Source organism: Onychomys torridus, chromosome 7, assembly GCF_903995425.1.
Source record: "Onychomys torridus chromosome 7, mOncTor1.1, whole genome shotgun sequence".
NCBI classification, from domain to species: Eukaryota; Metazoa; Chordata; class Mammalia; order Rodentia; family Cricetidae; genus Onychomys; species Onychomys torridus.
Genome location: NC_050449.1, coordinates 1,723,135 through 1,740,411, shown reverse-complemented (window position 1 = coordinate 1,740,411; position 17,277 = coordinate 1,723,135). Strand labels below are relative to the sequence as shown.

The 17,277-nt window shown below is 37.2% G+C and overlaps 1 protein-coding gene across 8 annotated transcripts in view; it reads left to right on the top strand.

The window, feature by feature from the left end:
* Positions 1–7,339: 7,339 nt before the first annotated feature.
* Gria4 (glutamate ionotropic receptor AMPA type subunit 4) overlaps positions 7,340–17,277 on the top strand; it is a 375,087-nt gene continuing 365,149 nt past the window's right edge. For 3 of the 8 annotated variants that reach the window (XM_036191821.1, XM_036191820.1, XM_036191826.1), the window contains exons 1-3: positions 7,342–8,005; positions 8,543–8,721; positions 9,882–10,040. In XM_036191821.1, coding sequence (XP_036047714.1) covers positions 8,634–8,721; positions 9,882–10,040 — 247 coding nt within the window. In that variant the 5' untranslated portion in view covers positions 7,342–8,005; positions 8,543–8,633. Of the gene's footprint in view, positions 8,006–8,542; positions 8,722–9,881; positions 10,041–17,277 lie in introns of all 8 variants that reach the window. The other 5 variants (XM_036191824.1, XM_036191823.1, XM_036191822.1 and 2 more) reach the window with 3 other exon arrangements.

Sequence of the window (17,277 nt, the reverse complement as noted above, 5' to 3'; positions counted from 1 at the left end):
TTGCAACTTCCTCAAATAACTGCTAATAGCATGTTCTTTGCTATGCATCTAGTTTTATATGTATCCTGTAATTCATGCAATCATGTCTTCTTAGTAGCACTAGCTTTCATATTCTTCCAAAGTAAAAGAAATATATTGAATACTGTTACTTGAATTATTTATCTGTAGGTAGCAGTTACTAAAACGTTTCACTAGTGGTGTGTCTATTATCTGCAAAGGATGAAGAGTGTCTATAGAAAATATACATCACACGAGAGTGCCAGGAAGGCAGAGAGCTTTGTAGGCAGAACCATCTTGAGACTGAAGAAATTACTGCTCCGAGTCTTTATTTTAGCTAAATAAATACATTCAGTCACAGCTAAGGATATTTTCAAGAGAAGGCAGTAGGATATAGTGTGACTAAATACATACAATTCAGTCTTTTAAGGTGCTAAAAATGGAAGGGAGAAAAACAATAGCAGTGGACAGTGGAGGGAATCTCAGAAGATCTGAATCCAACAACCTAGGATATATAAGGTTCACAATAAATTCTTGGGAACAAATGAACACATGAACTGTGAAAAAGTTAGATGGGTCAGACAAGTTCTGCATCTACTTTCATTTTTCTTTCTTTATATTTTCTCCTGGGCAAGAAAGCAAATATTCCCCTTTGTTAACACTGTAGTAAGTAAGCACTAATATTGTCATTAGTAAAGTTCCTTAAAAATGCAAATATACATATTTTCTCCTCTTGATCATTTACTCTCTTCTCTCCTATTTCAACTGGATACACAAAATTTGTGCAAGGCAAGTATTTAAGTATTTGGCTTTATGCACACACACACACACACACACAGAGGGAGAGAGAGAGAAAGAGAGAGAGAGAGAGAGGGAGAGAGAGAGAGAGAGAGAAGAGAGAGAATGTATATATCACACAATATGACATCTAAACAATATTTATTTTCTTCTATTCATCTCTTCTATTTCCTGTCCTTTTCTTGCCTTTCTCCTTTTCTTTTTTACTGCTAGTTATCAAACACAGAGCCTCTTGTAGCCTAGGCAAGCTCTCCAGAAGTTAAACACTGAGCCTCATGTAAACTGTGCAAACTGTCACTAATATCCAGCCCAGCCTGCTATACTGTTTCTGTGTTTGGCTGGCTACTTAAGTTCTGGAAGCATTAACTTCATCATTTCTAAACCAAGCCTGCTGCCTGTCCTGGTTAACTTGTAGTTTTCTGTGAGTGGGACTATCAGTTTGACCTGTGGTCATGCCTTGGGGAAGGAATGAAAAGATATGGTTTGAAGTGAAGTGTTTGTGTGTCAACCTGACAAGGAGTAACTTTTAAATCTCAACTGATTCAGGCTAGAGTCCCCTGAGAGTAGAGTCTCAAATGAGTGATTGCCTAAATCAGATTGGCGGATGGGCTTGGCTATGGGTGATTCTCTTGATTATTAATTGATATAGGAGGGCTCACACCACTATGAGTAACCCCATTCCCTGGGCAGGTGTTAGCTGAGTCCTATCTGTCCTGCAAGCTGGATAACAAGTAGAGAATCCCAATATTCTTGGCTGTAAGGTGAGTTCCTAGTCAGAGATGATACGGTGAGGAACAGTAAGCAAGTCTGCCTCCCTTCATGTCCCTGCCTCGCTTTCTCTCAGTGATGGGCTGGGACCTGGAATCTTAAGCTTAAGCTTTCTTTTGCTATGTTTTATCACAGCAATAGAAAGGAAACTGAAACACTTCCTAAATGGATGAATTGTTTCAAAAACTACATTTTTGTATCACAGTACTTGCATTAATAAGACAGTTATAATAACTACCATTTTATTTTCTAAACTAAAACGGTATTTAAACAGCATTGAATATTTCTTTGATGGAGTTAATAATTTCACCATGTCCCTATTCTAAATGTGAATAGAATTAAGAAAAAATGACTGTGGCTTCTTAGAAAAATACTATTAACTATTTATAATTATTAGCAAAATGTGTACCTCATTTATCACTTTTAAATTATATTGCAAATTTTAAATTATTTTCTTTATTTTTTATATTATCTTTCCTCCCTCCTAGCCCTCCTATATACTCCTTCTTGTTTTCTTTAAACTTAGTTCTGTTGAGTACTGTGATTCCCACCACAATTTATAACCCACTTTCTCCTGTTTAAACAGTCCTTCATTCTTTAACCAATGAAAATCCTGCAGGATTCTGGAATGAAGTTCAAATACCAACATGGCCATCCCTACACTGGCTTAGGTATGATGATGAGACACTGTCACTGATGTAGGAGTAGATTCATGTTAAATATACCAAGCTTCCTACACTGAAAAAGGCTTTTGCCTACTGATATCCTGATAAAACTTTTCATTTTCTCATGACATGGTGATTCACAGAAAATAATCTGAAATACATAGTGGATGAATGAGCCAGTGAGAGAAAGACTGCCAGGTTCTCTTCCATGACCTCCTTCAGTTACCATGACTCTGGAGAGGAATTAGAACTGTAAAACCAGAAAAATCAATTTTTTGGTATAATGAAGATTCTGTGGTCCAGGAAGAGAGATAATTTATCAGCATTAAAGTCACACACAATGTCAATCACAGAGAGAGCATGTAAAGGAAATAGATGACAAAAGATTAATCAAGCAACCGCTATGGGCCAAGATTAGTGTGCTGATTTCAAGCAAAGTTGCCGGGCAGATGAAAAGGTAAAATACTGCACTTGGAGGTTGGATGGCATAGCTCTTACTGCTTGAGTGTCAGCAGAAAAAAAAAAAAAAAAAAAAAAAGGATGGAAATGAAGAAGTATTAGCTCAGTGGGATAAAATATATGCACACTGAAAACAAAACCAAAAATAGGCCCTGGCAACAAATGATTTAACTAATAAATGCTTAAGTAAGTTTATTAAATTGTGGATATTCATCTAGAAAATGCAGTTTCCACTTAACAGAGTGGGATATAATAAACAGTATTGTACATCTACACAGCTCTGAAAGTCAATTTTTCCCAAGAGGATAGCTAAGTAACTATAATAGATCAGAAGTTGAAAAACTCTTTGCTTCCCAAAAGGTGCTTAGTATTATATTTTGCTTAATATCATAAGCAAATGCATTTTCCAGATTATAGGAATAATGGGGGCTAAGTGACAGATAATGAATATTGCAGTACTCGAGTTCACATAAAGATGCAAGAAGTCACTTTCAACACTTTTAGCTTAATCACATGCAAACAGAAAAAGAATTATAGCTATGTTATATCCATATGAGCCAATAGATACATAGGTCACTTGCCATATATATACACAAACAAATACTATGAGCAAATCAGTGTATGTGAGTGTGCATGTGCATGTGCATGTATATACATATATGCATATGACATCATATTATTACATATATTTCTCAAAAAAAGGAGAAACAAAGATTTCTAGCAAAAATGATTATAACATTACCAGGGCAGGTAACATATAAGATGACTCTGGAGTATCTTATAGTAACAATAAATATGGGTGTTTTTATTTCTTATTTATAAAATAAAATAAAGACATAACACTGGTTCCAAGTGCCCAAAACTGATCATGCCATGATGGTCCATAGATACACTTCTCTGTTCTTATATATCCTTGTATAACCTTATATACCACCATATCCACAGATGTACCATACCCTAATAAAATACGTTCTTATTTTATATCCCTGTTACTATACCAAAAGAGCAAACAAAACAACTTAAGGGAGAAAGTGTTTATTTGAGTCACAATTCCTAGTATAGTCCTTGAGTATGCAAGTCAAGCAGCAGGGGCTTAAAACATCTGGTTAAGTTGTATCCACAAATCCAGAAACAGAGAGAAAAATGCTCATATTTTGCTCAGTGTCCTTTCTCATTTGTACAGTCTAGAAACGCTGCCCAGGATGGAGTCCAGCCCACTATTAAGATGGGTTGTTCCATATCAAATAATGTAATGAAGATAATCTCCCACAAGCATGCCCAGAGACCCATCTCCCAGGTGATGCTAGACTGTGTCAAACTGACAGTTAACACCAGCCATCACAGATACCCTGTAATTAATGGGCTTGTCGGTTATTTTATGTTTTGTGATCAAAAGGGCTAAAAATGTATTTCTGTCTCAGAAATTTGTAATTTGTGTAGTATGCCTTTAGGTATAGAAAATTAAAGACAGTGTTAAAAGAGTAAATGTTAAATGTTATTTACTCAAATAGTAGATTCTCATCTGGACCATATCAAAAGTTCCTAACTTATTTTCTATGCTCCCAATCTCATTAAATAACTTTACCACATGGTCATAAATATTTTTAGTCCAAATCATAAGTGTTATCTTTACTAGTTGCTTGCAACCACTCCATACTTCCCCATCTATCAGACACAGACAAAACTGCGGAGAAACAGTATAAACAACCCATTTCCTTGTTTTCTGGCCTCACTTCCAGCATTTTCCTTTAAATTACTTGAATTATCAGTGTCAAGAAATACTTACGATCATTTATGTTCAACATCTGACTTATCCCTACCTGATAGTCTTTGCAAATCAACAGAAAATCAAATTCTCTTGCTCTGTGAACTTATTCTGAACCACCTCCAAATCATTGATTGTTCAACTGTCATGTTCGGGGGCTCTCTCTTTTAAAGCCTTGGTCACATTTTTGCGGGCACACTTTAATGGCAAACATTGCCTACTCCATGTCATAACTGTGAGGAAATTTTAAATACACCTTGTTAGAACAGAAAAGCCAAGAAACATGTCAATGCTAACGTATCGAGGACATTGGAAGCCTTATATCTGAAGCCAGGCAATCCTTACTGCTCCACAAGCTTATGGGAAGCCGAACACTGTGGATTCCTCTTTTCTTTTAAGCTTCCTGATACCTTGTTACACCATAAACTTATTGGCCCCATATGTTTTGACAGAGACAGCACAGTTCCTTACAGCAAAAACTTAATAATCAATATAATGCTATCTAAAGTATTCTATAGATCAAGTGCTACAAGTAAGGCTTCAGCTCAATCCTTGGACCTAGCAAGGACTCTTAAACATTACAAGTCCTCAAGTAACAATGGAATTTGTTGTTTGCCTACATGTCATAAGTACTTAGGTACTTTATATGTAACTCATATATGTATATAGTATATTCATATCAGAAGGAGAATTTAGACACATAAAGTAAAACGGATGTGCTAATTAGTTGGAAAATAGAAATGCAAGACATTACTATGTGAGAAGAATGTAGCTATGGCATCTACAAGAATACCAGTCCAGATGTGACAGCTCTATAAAAAATAAAGCCTGTCCTACATCCATCCACATCAGTGCTGCTGTTGAAACTTGTGGAAGCTCCAGTTTTTCAATTTTGAGAATAAAAGTTGATAATCACCTCCACCCATCAGCAGGACCCAGTTACTCAAGTAGAAGATGAATTGAATCAGCCAGTATGTTTTTAAATTTTAACTTAATTTAAATTTAACTTGAATTTTATGTGGCTTAGTTTACTATCTCTTATAACAGAAACAGAATGCTATTATTTGCAGCCTTTGTTTTCACACAGACAAAAATGATAAAAGTACACATTTTAAATCCCCCTTGATGTGCAAGACTAAAGCCTCATAAACCAAAAATGACAGTGTATGATTTGTGTAACCCAATTACTCACAATTTGTTTTTTGTTTTTTTGGTTTTTTTTTTTTGTCATAACAATCTGTACTGAGATGTAACAGGAATATGGGTGAAAAACAACAGCAACAACAACAAAAAGATGTGATTTTAAAAGCAAAACTAAGAATTTAGGAAACAACATTCTGGAGTTTTAACAAATGTTTTAAAGCATCATCTACGAACTATAAAATCAGGTCATTGGTCACTTGTAATAGAAAATCATGAAATTTGAAATAAATGTGTAAGAGAGCTGCTATCTGCACTCCATGTGACTCTCCAGGAGCAGGTTCCTGGATGATGTGGCAATTTAATTTCTCCAGTAATTCAGTAGCTTGAGTAATCTCCATTCAATACAATGACCACAGTGATTGATATCCCACCAATACTATCCAAGGCTCCCTTTTGGCTACATCCATGTCAATTCTGAATCACCAAAAGCAAATTTCAAATGTTTTCAAAACAAAAAGTGATAAATACTGAGATGATGAATATATAAATTAGGTATTTATTATCCCAGATTGTATTAACGAATCATAATATCATTTTGAACCCCATAAATACATGTGCCTAGATTCTGTCCATTTTTAATGAAATGAAAAATGGGTAGAGGTAGCCTGAAGGGATAAAGGTAACACATGTCAAGAAAGTTGTTACCAGGTAGTGTTCTTACTGCAATATTGCATCAGAAATGTGATGAGAGGCAATATCTTGTTATCAAATGCATATATAATGTGTGTACATGTGGTAATACATATCAAATGAATATATATATATATATATAATTCATTCTAAATATAACCTTCTCAGTCCGTGTAATGTTACTTGTATGCATATTTTCAGAGCTGACCTTTCGCCATTGGATAACCAATTGGTGCGCTCTTCCCTGGGGAAGACCACTTCTCCCATTCCCATCTTTCCTCATTTGCCTATAGTTCTTTGTGTAGAGTTGGAACCTCCCAGGCTTCCCCTCTCACCTATAAGGAACACCATTAAAGTTTATTGTCATTTAGCATTCGAACATGTTATTTTGTATTGAGAAGTATCAAAACACACACAGTACAGTAGAGAGATATCCTCCATGGGGTCTACGGCTCCTGGAATCACGGAGGTGTCCCAGCCTTTGGATGTGTCCCAGCCTCTTCCCATGAGATGACACCCAATGAAATAACAGTTTTAAAGGTGACTCTGTGGACCAAGTGACAATATTCCTAAAATCCTTGGGCAACACCTTTTCACTTTCTTCTACACACTCAGAGTAACTTCTGACATCATCTGCAAAAGACATAAGTCTTCTTGGAGGTGACACCTTGTAGGGTGAACTTTCTGAACCCCCAGGAAAGAGAGGTGTATAAAGAACACCCCCCCACACACACACCCCACACCCTGCAGGAAAGCATCCTTTTGAGTGAATCACTGAACAGAAAGGAATGCAGCCTTTAAACACGTTTTTAGTTTACACTTACTTCTCAAAATTAATTCCTAATTCTGTCCAGTGCCTTTTAAAAGAACATATTAGAAGCCTCTCAGTATTCATCTGTCTTCAATCCTGTTTCTTGCAGGTAATTGGTGACTGCTTTCTGCATTAAATTCTCTCTCTCTCTCTCTCTCTCTCTCTCTCTCTCTCTCTCTCTCTCTCTCTCTCACACACACACACACACACACACACACACACACACACACACACGCACACACACACGCACACATTCACACACCTCCCTTTCCTAGCACGTGTAAACTTCTCTGACTCCGTTCACCACCCTTACCTCCTCCAATTCTTTCCTCCTGGACCCCATCCTCTTCACCCCTTGGGCTGCCCTGTGCCCTTCTTCCCTCCTTTCCTTCGCTGAGCACCTTCACCGCATTCATTCCCATCAAGGGCTTTGCAGATTCCCGGGCTGTTTGCTGGTGAGAAATCTTTGCTGCAGCTGCAGCAATGACTAGAGTACCCGCGCGCGCCAGTGTGCGCGCGCAGCCCAGTGGCAGGAAGGCTAGGCTGGGCTAGGCTGAGAGGAAAGGGTTGGGAGAGGGGAGGCAGCTTGTCCTCCCGCGAGCCTGCAAGGATGCGGCAGGGGACTGAGACCATGGGGAGGTGCTAACTTCCTCTCCAACCCCCCCCCAGCCGGGGATCCGGGCTGGCATACCCGGCCCCCGGGCTAGTTTCCTGCCAAGCGCATCCAAGAAGCCAAAGGCGCTTTGGAAAGCATAAAAAGAAAAAAAAAGAGGGGTGCTGATCACCAGAGCCGGTCCCTCCGCACACCAGCGAAGAAAGGAAGAAGGGGATCAGAGACTGGAGAGGAAACACGAGAACTCCAGTCTGCGACTGGCTCGGGAGCCTCCCTGGAGACCTGGGCGCTCTCTGGTGAGCACCGACTGGGGGAAGGAGGCCTTCGAGGGGCGACGGGAAAGGGGCGAGGGGAGGAGGAGAGGAGAGAGGGTAAAGGAGAGGCGGGCAAGGGGAGAGGGGCCCGCGGCGGGAGTGCGCACTCCAGTACCCGGTACTGAGGCGCAGGGCCCGGGGACGCAGCGGCCGGGGCGGGGGCCGGGTGAGAGCTGCGGAGCGCGTGTGGCGCCCGCGTCGGTGTGGATGAGAGCAGGAGAGCGCAAGTGAGCCACAGACAGAGCGCATGTCTCATCCCTGCGAGCAGAGCAGCAGCTAGACCCGCCACCACCATCTTCTGCATGAACATTATCAGCAGGACAGAAAACCTCCCCCAGGGTTATGGAGACTGCGGGAAACATCTGGCAGCTGGCTATGGATTGCTGAGGGGAAGCAATCATAACCTCAAACCGCCCAAACCTCTCTCTCTCTCTCTCTCTTTTTTTAAATTCTCGTTTTCTTTCTTTTTTTATTTCTTCTTTCTTCCTTTCTTTTTTTTTTTTTTTTTTTAAATTTTAGCGCCATCGTCTTCAATGCCACTCTGAAGAGCCTTTAACAAGAGTGTGAGAGAAAGAGAGGAGAGCGCGCACCAGGGAGAGGAGCAAAGAAGATGAGGATTATTTGCAGGCAGATTGTCTTGTTGTTTTCTGGATTTTGGGGACTCGCCATGGGAGCCTTTCCAAGCAGCGTCCAAATAGGTGAGTAGACGGCTGGGGAAGGGATGCATGTGTCTGAAGTGAGTTAAGTGAGTTGCTGATAAGCAATCAAGGGAATCCTACAGAGGTGCCTTCCCATTACAATCAAACCGTCTCTGTGCAAGTTCAGATAGTAGACACAGGCTAGCACGCCCAGCCCTGACGCTTTTTCCATCTTGCTTGCCAATAGGTTAAATTAGAATTGGAAGAAGTTAGGGGAAGAGAAAGGAAAAGAAATAAACCTCTGTGGCCTTAGATTGTATTTCATAGCGCAGTTCTTTCAATGCTTTTCTCTAGAGCAAGAGGAAATAGCGAATTTTATTTTTTTTATTTTTTGTTTGTTTTTTTTTTAAACTCAATTCTTGTTATTCTTAAAGATGCAGCGTTCTTACTATTACAGAGACTGAGAAAAGAGCGTTTTTAATCCACACCTCTTGTCTTGCTAGCAGATGACAGATTCAAAAGTTAGACCCTTTTCCAGGAATCTTCGCTGGTTTTATTTTGCTTTTGACTTACGCTTTTGCTCTTCCATGTTCTTGGGCACCCCGCTCTGTCTCTAGCGACCCTCCCCTCCTCCGCTGTGCTTGTCATTCTCCTCTCCGGTCTGTTGATGGGACTCTGCTATTGAATTTCTTCCAGCCCAGCCTCAAACACTGCATCATTTTTTTTTTTTTTTCTTTTTCATGTTTTTACTGTGCACAAAACCGAACTGACTGGGCTGGGTACACACAAGCATGGGGGCAAACTAAGTTCTCTCCCTTTTAAATCTGCTCTCCTGTGCCTCCACATTCCTCCGCTTCTGTCCTGTATTTTGATGGAAATCTGTTTTTGGTTCATCTGCATCCTCACTGTTGGAGAGAGGTGCCCTGAACTGGCTGCCTGAAGAGGGCAAGCTAAAGAAAGCAAAACCCACTAAATGGTCAGAGGTCATTGTGATCATGACAGTTTGAAGAAAAAAAAAAAAAAAGAAAGAAAAAAAAAAAGCTGAGTTGCCCTGAAGACTAAAACATTAGGCATGCAGTGCAGGGACAAAAGCGGCCCCTGTGATATGGCAACAGAGCTCCTTAATTGTGTGTGCTTGCTGTTGGAGATGTTTGGCAGTTCTGGGGCTCGGTGCAACATCTAAAACAGGAAACATTGTGTGAAGCTGCTGTCTTTCACAGGTGGTCTCTTCATCCGAAACACAGACCAGGAATACACTGCTTTTAGATTGGCAATCTTTCTTCATAACACCAGCCCCAATGCCTCCGAAGCTCCTTTCAATTTGGTACCTCATGTGGACAACATTGAGACAGCCAACAGTTTTGCTGTGACAAACGCCTGTAAGTAAATATAAGTTACAGCTAGATTGGAAGAGAGCTGAAATGAGGTAGTGGGATTCCTCTTCTTTGTTAAGAATTTTCTAGAAAAAAATTCCAGATTCCAATTGCTGCATGATATCAGAGAAAAGCCGTAGTTTAGAAGGGCTTAGTCTTTGGGATTTTCAGCTCTTTCTCCTTCCCTCCTCTAATACCCTCCTTCCCTTCCTTCTATTCTTCTTCCTCCCTTTCTGCCCTTTAATTTTTCCCTGCCTAGACCACCCAAGCTGAATTTTCCAGTAACAGTTTAGTATTGTGTCTGTCTTCTGAATGCCATTGAAAACTGTACTTAGTCTAGTGTTTCATACCATCCTTTTGGTTTTTCCTTCTTGAGATTCACTGGATTAAGCTCCTGTCTTCCTTTGAAAGAAGTCACAAGCTCTTCCCAGTGCTAAAGGCCATGGTGAGGAGGCCGGAGGAGTGGTGATGTGGAGAAAATATATTTAAGTCAGCTGGTAGACAGGACATAAGACCAGTGATGTCATTTGAGGCTGTTCTGCCCTTGTATTTTAGTTTGTAACTGTCTCTTGCTGTCTTAATGGACCTGGCTGTCCCCGAAACTGCATGAAACCTGTCCCTATTACCAGTCACTTTAGTCTCCAATCTACCTGAATTCTAAAACACACCCAGTTGGATCTCCACACAATGAAACTACATGAGTGACCTCACATGATGCTAAAGGGATCAGTTGTACAGAAATATCCCATCAAGATTCTATGTAACTTGATGTGGAGAAAGAAGCCAGATAACTGCATTAACGTAAAATACTAAGATGTGACCCATCAATGACACTGGGCTGGCTTTTAGTTCAGTTCATGATATATGGGCGTATTTCAGATGCTCCCTCAGTTTTCTGTACAGATCTACTGCCATGTTAAAACAATGTTTCTGAATTATCTGAGACATGAGGAAGTGGTTTCTACATAAAATGGTGAGTGCTTTGTTTCTATTGCACCAAGTTGGAAAATCTTTTAATTAAGAATTGTCATAACAAGTCGATAACCTGAACAAAGAAAGAAACGAAATAGAAAACAGGGTTTTAAATGAAGGAAGATGTCTATTTTATGAACTAAAGTGCTTGCATTCATATTTATTTGTCGTTAACTCACTCACCATATAACAGGATGATTCTTTGTTTTGGAGGTCTGTTTACTACTAAATTTTAGAACTCAATTTCATGAAGATGTTGGAGCTTTTGACCGTTTTACAAAATGTTGTAGTCATATTGTTTGTCATGGTTTCTGTGCTTACTACTTGGTGATGGAATTAATATTGTTTTACTTGGTGATGAAATTAATATTAAAGCAAAGGGGTGTTATTTTAAGGCAAAGTGCATATAAGTTATAGCTAGGTATGTGGACAGTCATTTATAAGTCATTTATAAATTTTATGAGTTATTTTCTTCATATGTCAAGTATTAAATGAGATATCAACATTTTGCACAATTCTACTCAAAGCATTTTCATTAAGGAGTGATGGTTACTTCTTTCTTATTTTATATTTACTTTGTGTCTCTCCTAAGATTCTGTCAGGACATGTGTTACCAGCTTGGAAATGAACTGATTATCCAAATATATTATCAAAACTGAGGGTACTTTATCTACAGTGAATTGCATTTGAATATTATCATTTAATTTTAAATGAGCTTCCTAAATGTGGTAGTATATTTTTTGTTTTCGAAAATTAAGATCTTAAGAATTGGAATGGTAGCACAATGACATTCAGCTTTGTAAACTGTAAAATGCTAATCTTTCTTCCTGCATGTAATCAGTCAACTGCATTTATCATTATTTTAACTAGCAGGATGTAACAATATTACATTATGTAACAATATTACATTAAATGAAATGGTAGTGGTAAAGAATTGGTAAAGTTGAAAATGTGACAGCTGGTTACTCAGATAATAAAAGAATTTAAAAGTATGAAATATAGAGGATGTTCTTCCTTAATGTGCAACTAAAACAAGTAACTTCAGATGTATCTAAGTGCTATACAATGTTGGCAAGCTAATGTTTTTCACATTCATATATAATTGGTTCTGTGTGGTTGTTTAAACATATTTTTAAAAGCAAATTATAAATAAGCAAAAGTGTTTTCTAGTGAAAAAAGGATACTTATTTTCCTTAAGATAAATGCAATCTACATTTGGAAACAATCCACGGAGAATGTGAGTCAGGTGGTTGATGCTTTGGGGTAGACTAACCCAAAACACACACACACACACACACACACACACACACACACACACACACACACACATGAATCAACTCTAATTACAGATAAGCAGTAACTATAAGTTTATCTCAATTATCAAATTTTATGCCTTTGGGTACAAAAGTGTAAAAATATTCTTGAAATTTGGTATTTTAAAAAATTAGCATAGGGTTTTTTTTTCTTTGCAGTGACACAGACTGGATTTTCAAACTTGTTATGGTGGAATGAATATAAATAATAATATGTGTTACACTCAAATTATTTTAATTGTAATTTTCCCACACTGAGTCTTTATTTATTTCCAGTCTCCTCTCTCTATGAATAAAGCACATTAGCCAGGGTACATTTAATTAGTTTTATGGGAACTACACTCACATAAAAACCAGACAAGAATAAAGTGTATTGGTTACCTGTTTAAAAGACATAATCTAATGCTGATTATCAGGACTAAAAATAAATCAGTTCACTAATACATCTGTGTATCACTAAACCACTCTATGTATAGAGTTTACCAGGTTGTAAAACTGGATGTGATTAATTCAAACAGAGCTGTTTGATGGGGTATCAATACCATCTTGCTGAAGAAAGCAATAATTTGGGTTTCTAATTTTATTATTAGTATTTTATCTTCAGCGGTGTTTATATATCTTTAAATTAAAATATTGTTTTTATTTCTTAACTATTCATATTGCTAGAAAGCCAAAATTCACAGGATAGCTAAAGGAAATTATAAGTACGGCTAATAAAAATAACAACCATTTTCAACAACAAAAAGTATGTGTAATTAGTAGCCCTTTTACTGAAACATTCAGTGTCATTGTATATTTACATTTCATTATTGTGACCTATATAAAGTATACAAACTAATGAAAACAGATATTTCAGAGTTAAATAATAAATATGGTCAATGTTTTTAAATTGAATTCTTTAAATAAATATGTTTTATATAGATATCATTATAGCTATCTCTGCAAAAAATTAGATAATGTTCTTATAAAACATTTGATACAATCAACAACAGGCTAACTTTGGAGAGATATTTCCACTATTTAAAGATATTTAGCTAGGAGAATAAGATTTGTTTAATTTGACGAAAACTAGTAAACAAAATACTAACCTATCGGCAAAATTTCTAAACACAATAATATTTGAGAAATTATGAATTTAAATTTTCACTTAGAAACATCATCACATGACCAATCCCTTGATGAAGCAACTTTGTGACATCACCTACCAGCGTCCAGTCTGTGGATTAATGCTTTGAATTAAAGATGAACAGTGATAAACCAGATACATGGGCAAAATATGAAAGAGAGTTATAGCTTTCTAGACTGATTCCTTCTTTTAAAATCTGTAGGTGGCCTAACCAGTGAACATTTTTTCTTTACCTATTTCCTAATGATGTCCTTATCTTGTTCAAATTCTCTACCTAAAACAGCCTGCTCAATTGTGTATTAGATGACAGCAGAGAAGTTATAGTCATTGAAAACCTGTGTTATGCTATAGTAACATATGAAGAAAGTGGCTTGGTTTGAGATAGACTAATACTTGTGTAGCCCACGCTGGTCTAAATATCACTATAAAACACAGACTAACTACAGTCCAGTGCTGTCTCTTAGTCTTTATATGGTCTGATATTCCTAAAGGAAAGCATACACAACAATATTTAAGCACTGTTGAATTTTACTCCATATGTGATTGTTGGGTACCTTTAACCTTCAGTGAGTTTTACTACTGTATAAGTGTGAACTCCTATGGGGCATATTGTATATAATTTCATATTCTCTGTGGATTTAAATTAACTAAACAATTATATTTTATGTTTCCAGTTACTTTTACCATTCTCCTTGAATATTTCAATTTGACAAGTAAATTGTCCACCAAAAAAAGTTAAATTTACCTTCAATAAAAGAACAGACATGTGATTACTATTAAGCATGTTGGCACACACCTCTATATGCGTTTTTTTCTTCCTTTTTAGTTACTAACTAAACTAATAATTGTTTAGTTAATTTAAATCCACAGATAATATGAAATTATATACAATATACCCCATAGGAGTTTGCACTTATACAGTAGCAAAAACTCACTTGAGATCAAGGGTACCCTACTATCATATCTGAAGTAAAATTCAACAGTGCTTAAATATTGTTGTGCACACTTTCCTTTAGGAATATGAGGCTTTATAAATGCTAAGAGACTGCATTGGGCTGTAGCAATAATCCTAAGCAGGCTAAAGATAAAACTTTGTTCTTCAAAGGAAAGATATAAAGTAGACAATGGAATTAAGTGTGCCTGCATTTGGTTTTAGGAAAATTAGTTAGCAGACTGTGATCCTTTGAGCTTTTATGTTGGGAACTGATAGAAAAAACAACCTACAGTGATCTTAAGTAATTGTTTAGTTTTGTGATTTTTCTCTTTTCCCTATAATTTTCCATTCTAATATTAATGACAAAAATATGAGTCACATTGCTTCAGTTTGTTACTTTTGCAAATGATAAGAGGATGTATTTCTGAGTAGTCAGAAGATGAAACTTCCACAAAGTGTTAGAAAACTTCTTATTTTTTCCCACGTAAGTGTTATCTCAAGTGTTGTTTATCTGGGGAAGAAGGAAAATATATTTACTTCCTTCCAACAAGAAAGTATTTATCTGTCTATCACCAATCTATCATTTGCCTATTTATTGATATTTCATCTCTATATCTTATATACAGAGAAACACTATCATTTTTCTGGATTTTAAAGTAAAAAGTAGATAACGTTACTTTATAAGACTGTTTTAGATTTAGGACTGTTACCACATAACATGATTTAATTTGTTCCAAACTAATGTTACATTAAACATTAAACAGTCTAAGGAGACAGACCTTATGCTTTAGCTTTATATTTTTTGGCTCAGACTTCATAGGTGTTTTTAACCAGGTACCACTCCAACGATTTTACCAGGAAGCCTCAAGGTTATGAAAAATATAATATCTCTATTGAGATTGCTTAAATTGAATTGGACAGAAGGAAGAATTTCCATTTATCCTTCCTCTAATTGCAGTATTTTGAAGAAAATCGAGTAAGGCAGTTCTGGGCAATTTGTTCATTAATCAAGTGGCAGTGAATGACGGAGCAAAGGCTAAGATCATATTATGTAAAGAATCCATCTATTCATTCATGAGATTAGATCATGGACATGTCCATTTATTCATTAAATATATTCAAGATGGGAAATTCTACCTAAGATACTATGCAAGAAACTCAGAATACAAAACATTTTAGAGTAGGTGCTACCCTCCATGAGCTCTTAGTGGGAAGGAAGAGACAAGCCAATTAGAGAATAAAATATGGTGAGCTAAAGAACTATGAAGAAAAAAATGTCGCTATGACATAGAGAAACACAAGAATGGTTGGCTTGGCACCAAGCTTGGCATAACGTTTGATGATGTTGCCAATCAGGGTTTCAGCCTCTTGCTGAGTCATTTAAAGAAGAGGGAGGAACAAGGGTGTGAGTAGATAAAGAGGTGGTACATAAGAAGATACCTGGGAAACCAAGTCTGTTTGAGCTGATTTGGTTTGAGTGGAATATGAAAAGCATAAAGAGGACTCAGTGTGCTAAAGGACAGGCTTTGGAGATTTACATAAAATCTGTATCAGTTGCAAGGAGACCCCATGGAAGGAAAAAGAGGACTCATAAATTATTTTAACTCAATAAAGATATGATCATGCTTGCATTTTATAAAGAGCAATATGGTGGCACAAGAAAACATATTGGAAGGGTAAGTGACAGAAAGCAGAAGTAAGTCCCATTAGTTAGATGTCAGCATCATGCAATTTAAAGTGATGGATGCTTAGATTAGAGTGGACCCACCAGGGAAAGAGAAAAACTCATACACCACAACGTTTGTCAGGACTCGCTGACTGGTCAGACCTATGAGGGAGGGTGGCAGAAAAGTGTGGTGAGAGTAAAGATTGTCAGTTGACATCTCTGACCTGAAAAAAACAAAACAAAACAAAACCTGTTTTACTAATGATACTGACTAATGGAAGAAGTAAGCACAGGGATAGAGATCTGGGTGAAGATGGCGAGTTCCCTATAGGTACATTGGTTTTGAGCTGCTGAAGGCACCCAAAGATGATGCACAGTAGAAAATTGGGCATGAGTGGAGATCTTGTTCTTAGTCCCAGATGACAGCATACTCTAAAGCCATGGTGGGAAATGAGATCACCCAGACAGCACAGGAGTAAATCCCATCCCCCTAATGTGCCAATACTTACAAACTGAGGAGAGAAAAATGGTCAAGCAAGGGAGTCTGGAGGAAAATCAATCGGAGAGTTTAGAAGATATGGGAATACTTCAAGTAAAGGGGGACCAGCCTAGTCAAAGGCTGAGGAATCATAAGCTATAAAGAAAACTGTAACACTCTTGGCAGATCTTTATATCTGTTTTCTTTAGAGTGTTCATGTGTACTTTTGACCAAGAAAATTTTTACAAAGGTCTCCTTTATTATGCCTACAAATGTTCTACTAATATATAATTTCCTATATGCTGGTCAAGATCATTCTTATCTTTTAATTAGAGGTAGGAAGGGACAATTATCAGACTTTTGAACATGATAGATTGAATTTGCAAAATAAGAAAGGCTAAGCTACACTCAACTCCTTCATCTATTATCACAAGAAACAGATACCTACTAAGTAGGAATTTTTGTGAAAAGTAGTAAGATGAATGGAAGAAAAAGTCATATCTTTAGAATTCAATTAAATTTTCAGTTATAATGGAACATTTTTCAGTCAATTTTAATATTTCAATGTACTTGTATTTTCTATTTGTGTTTCAGAGAGGTTATACAGGTTTCGTATATTTGTTGATACTTCATAGAAATGCATTTTGTTCTTGCAGATAGCTGTTTAATTTACATACATGAATCCAAGGTTCTACTTATCAGTCTTACAAAGTCCTAAGAGAGGAAACTTTCTATGGATGATTATTTTACATTT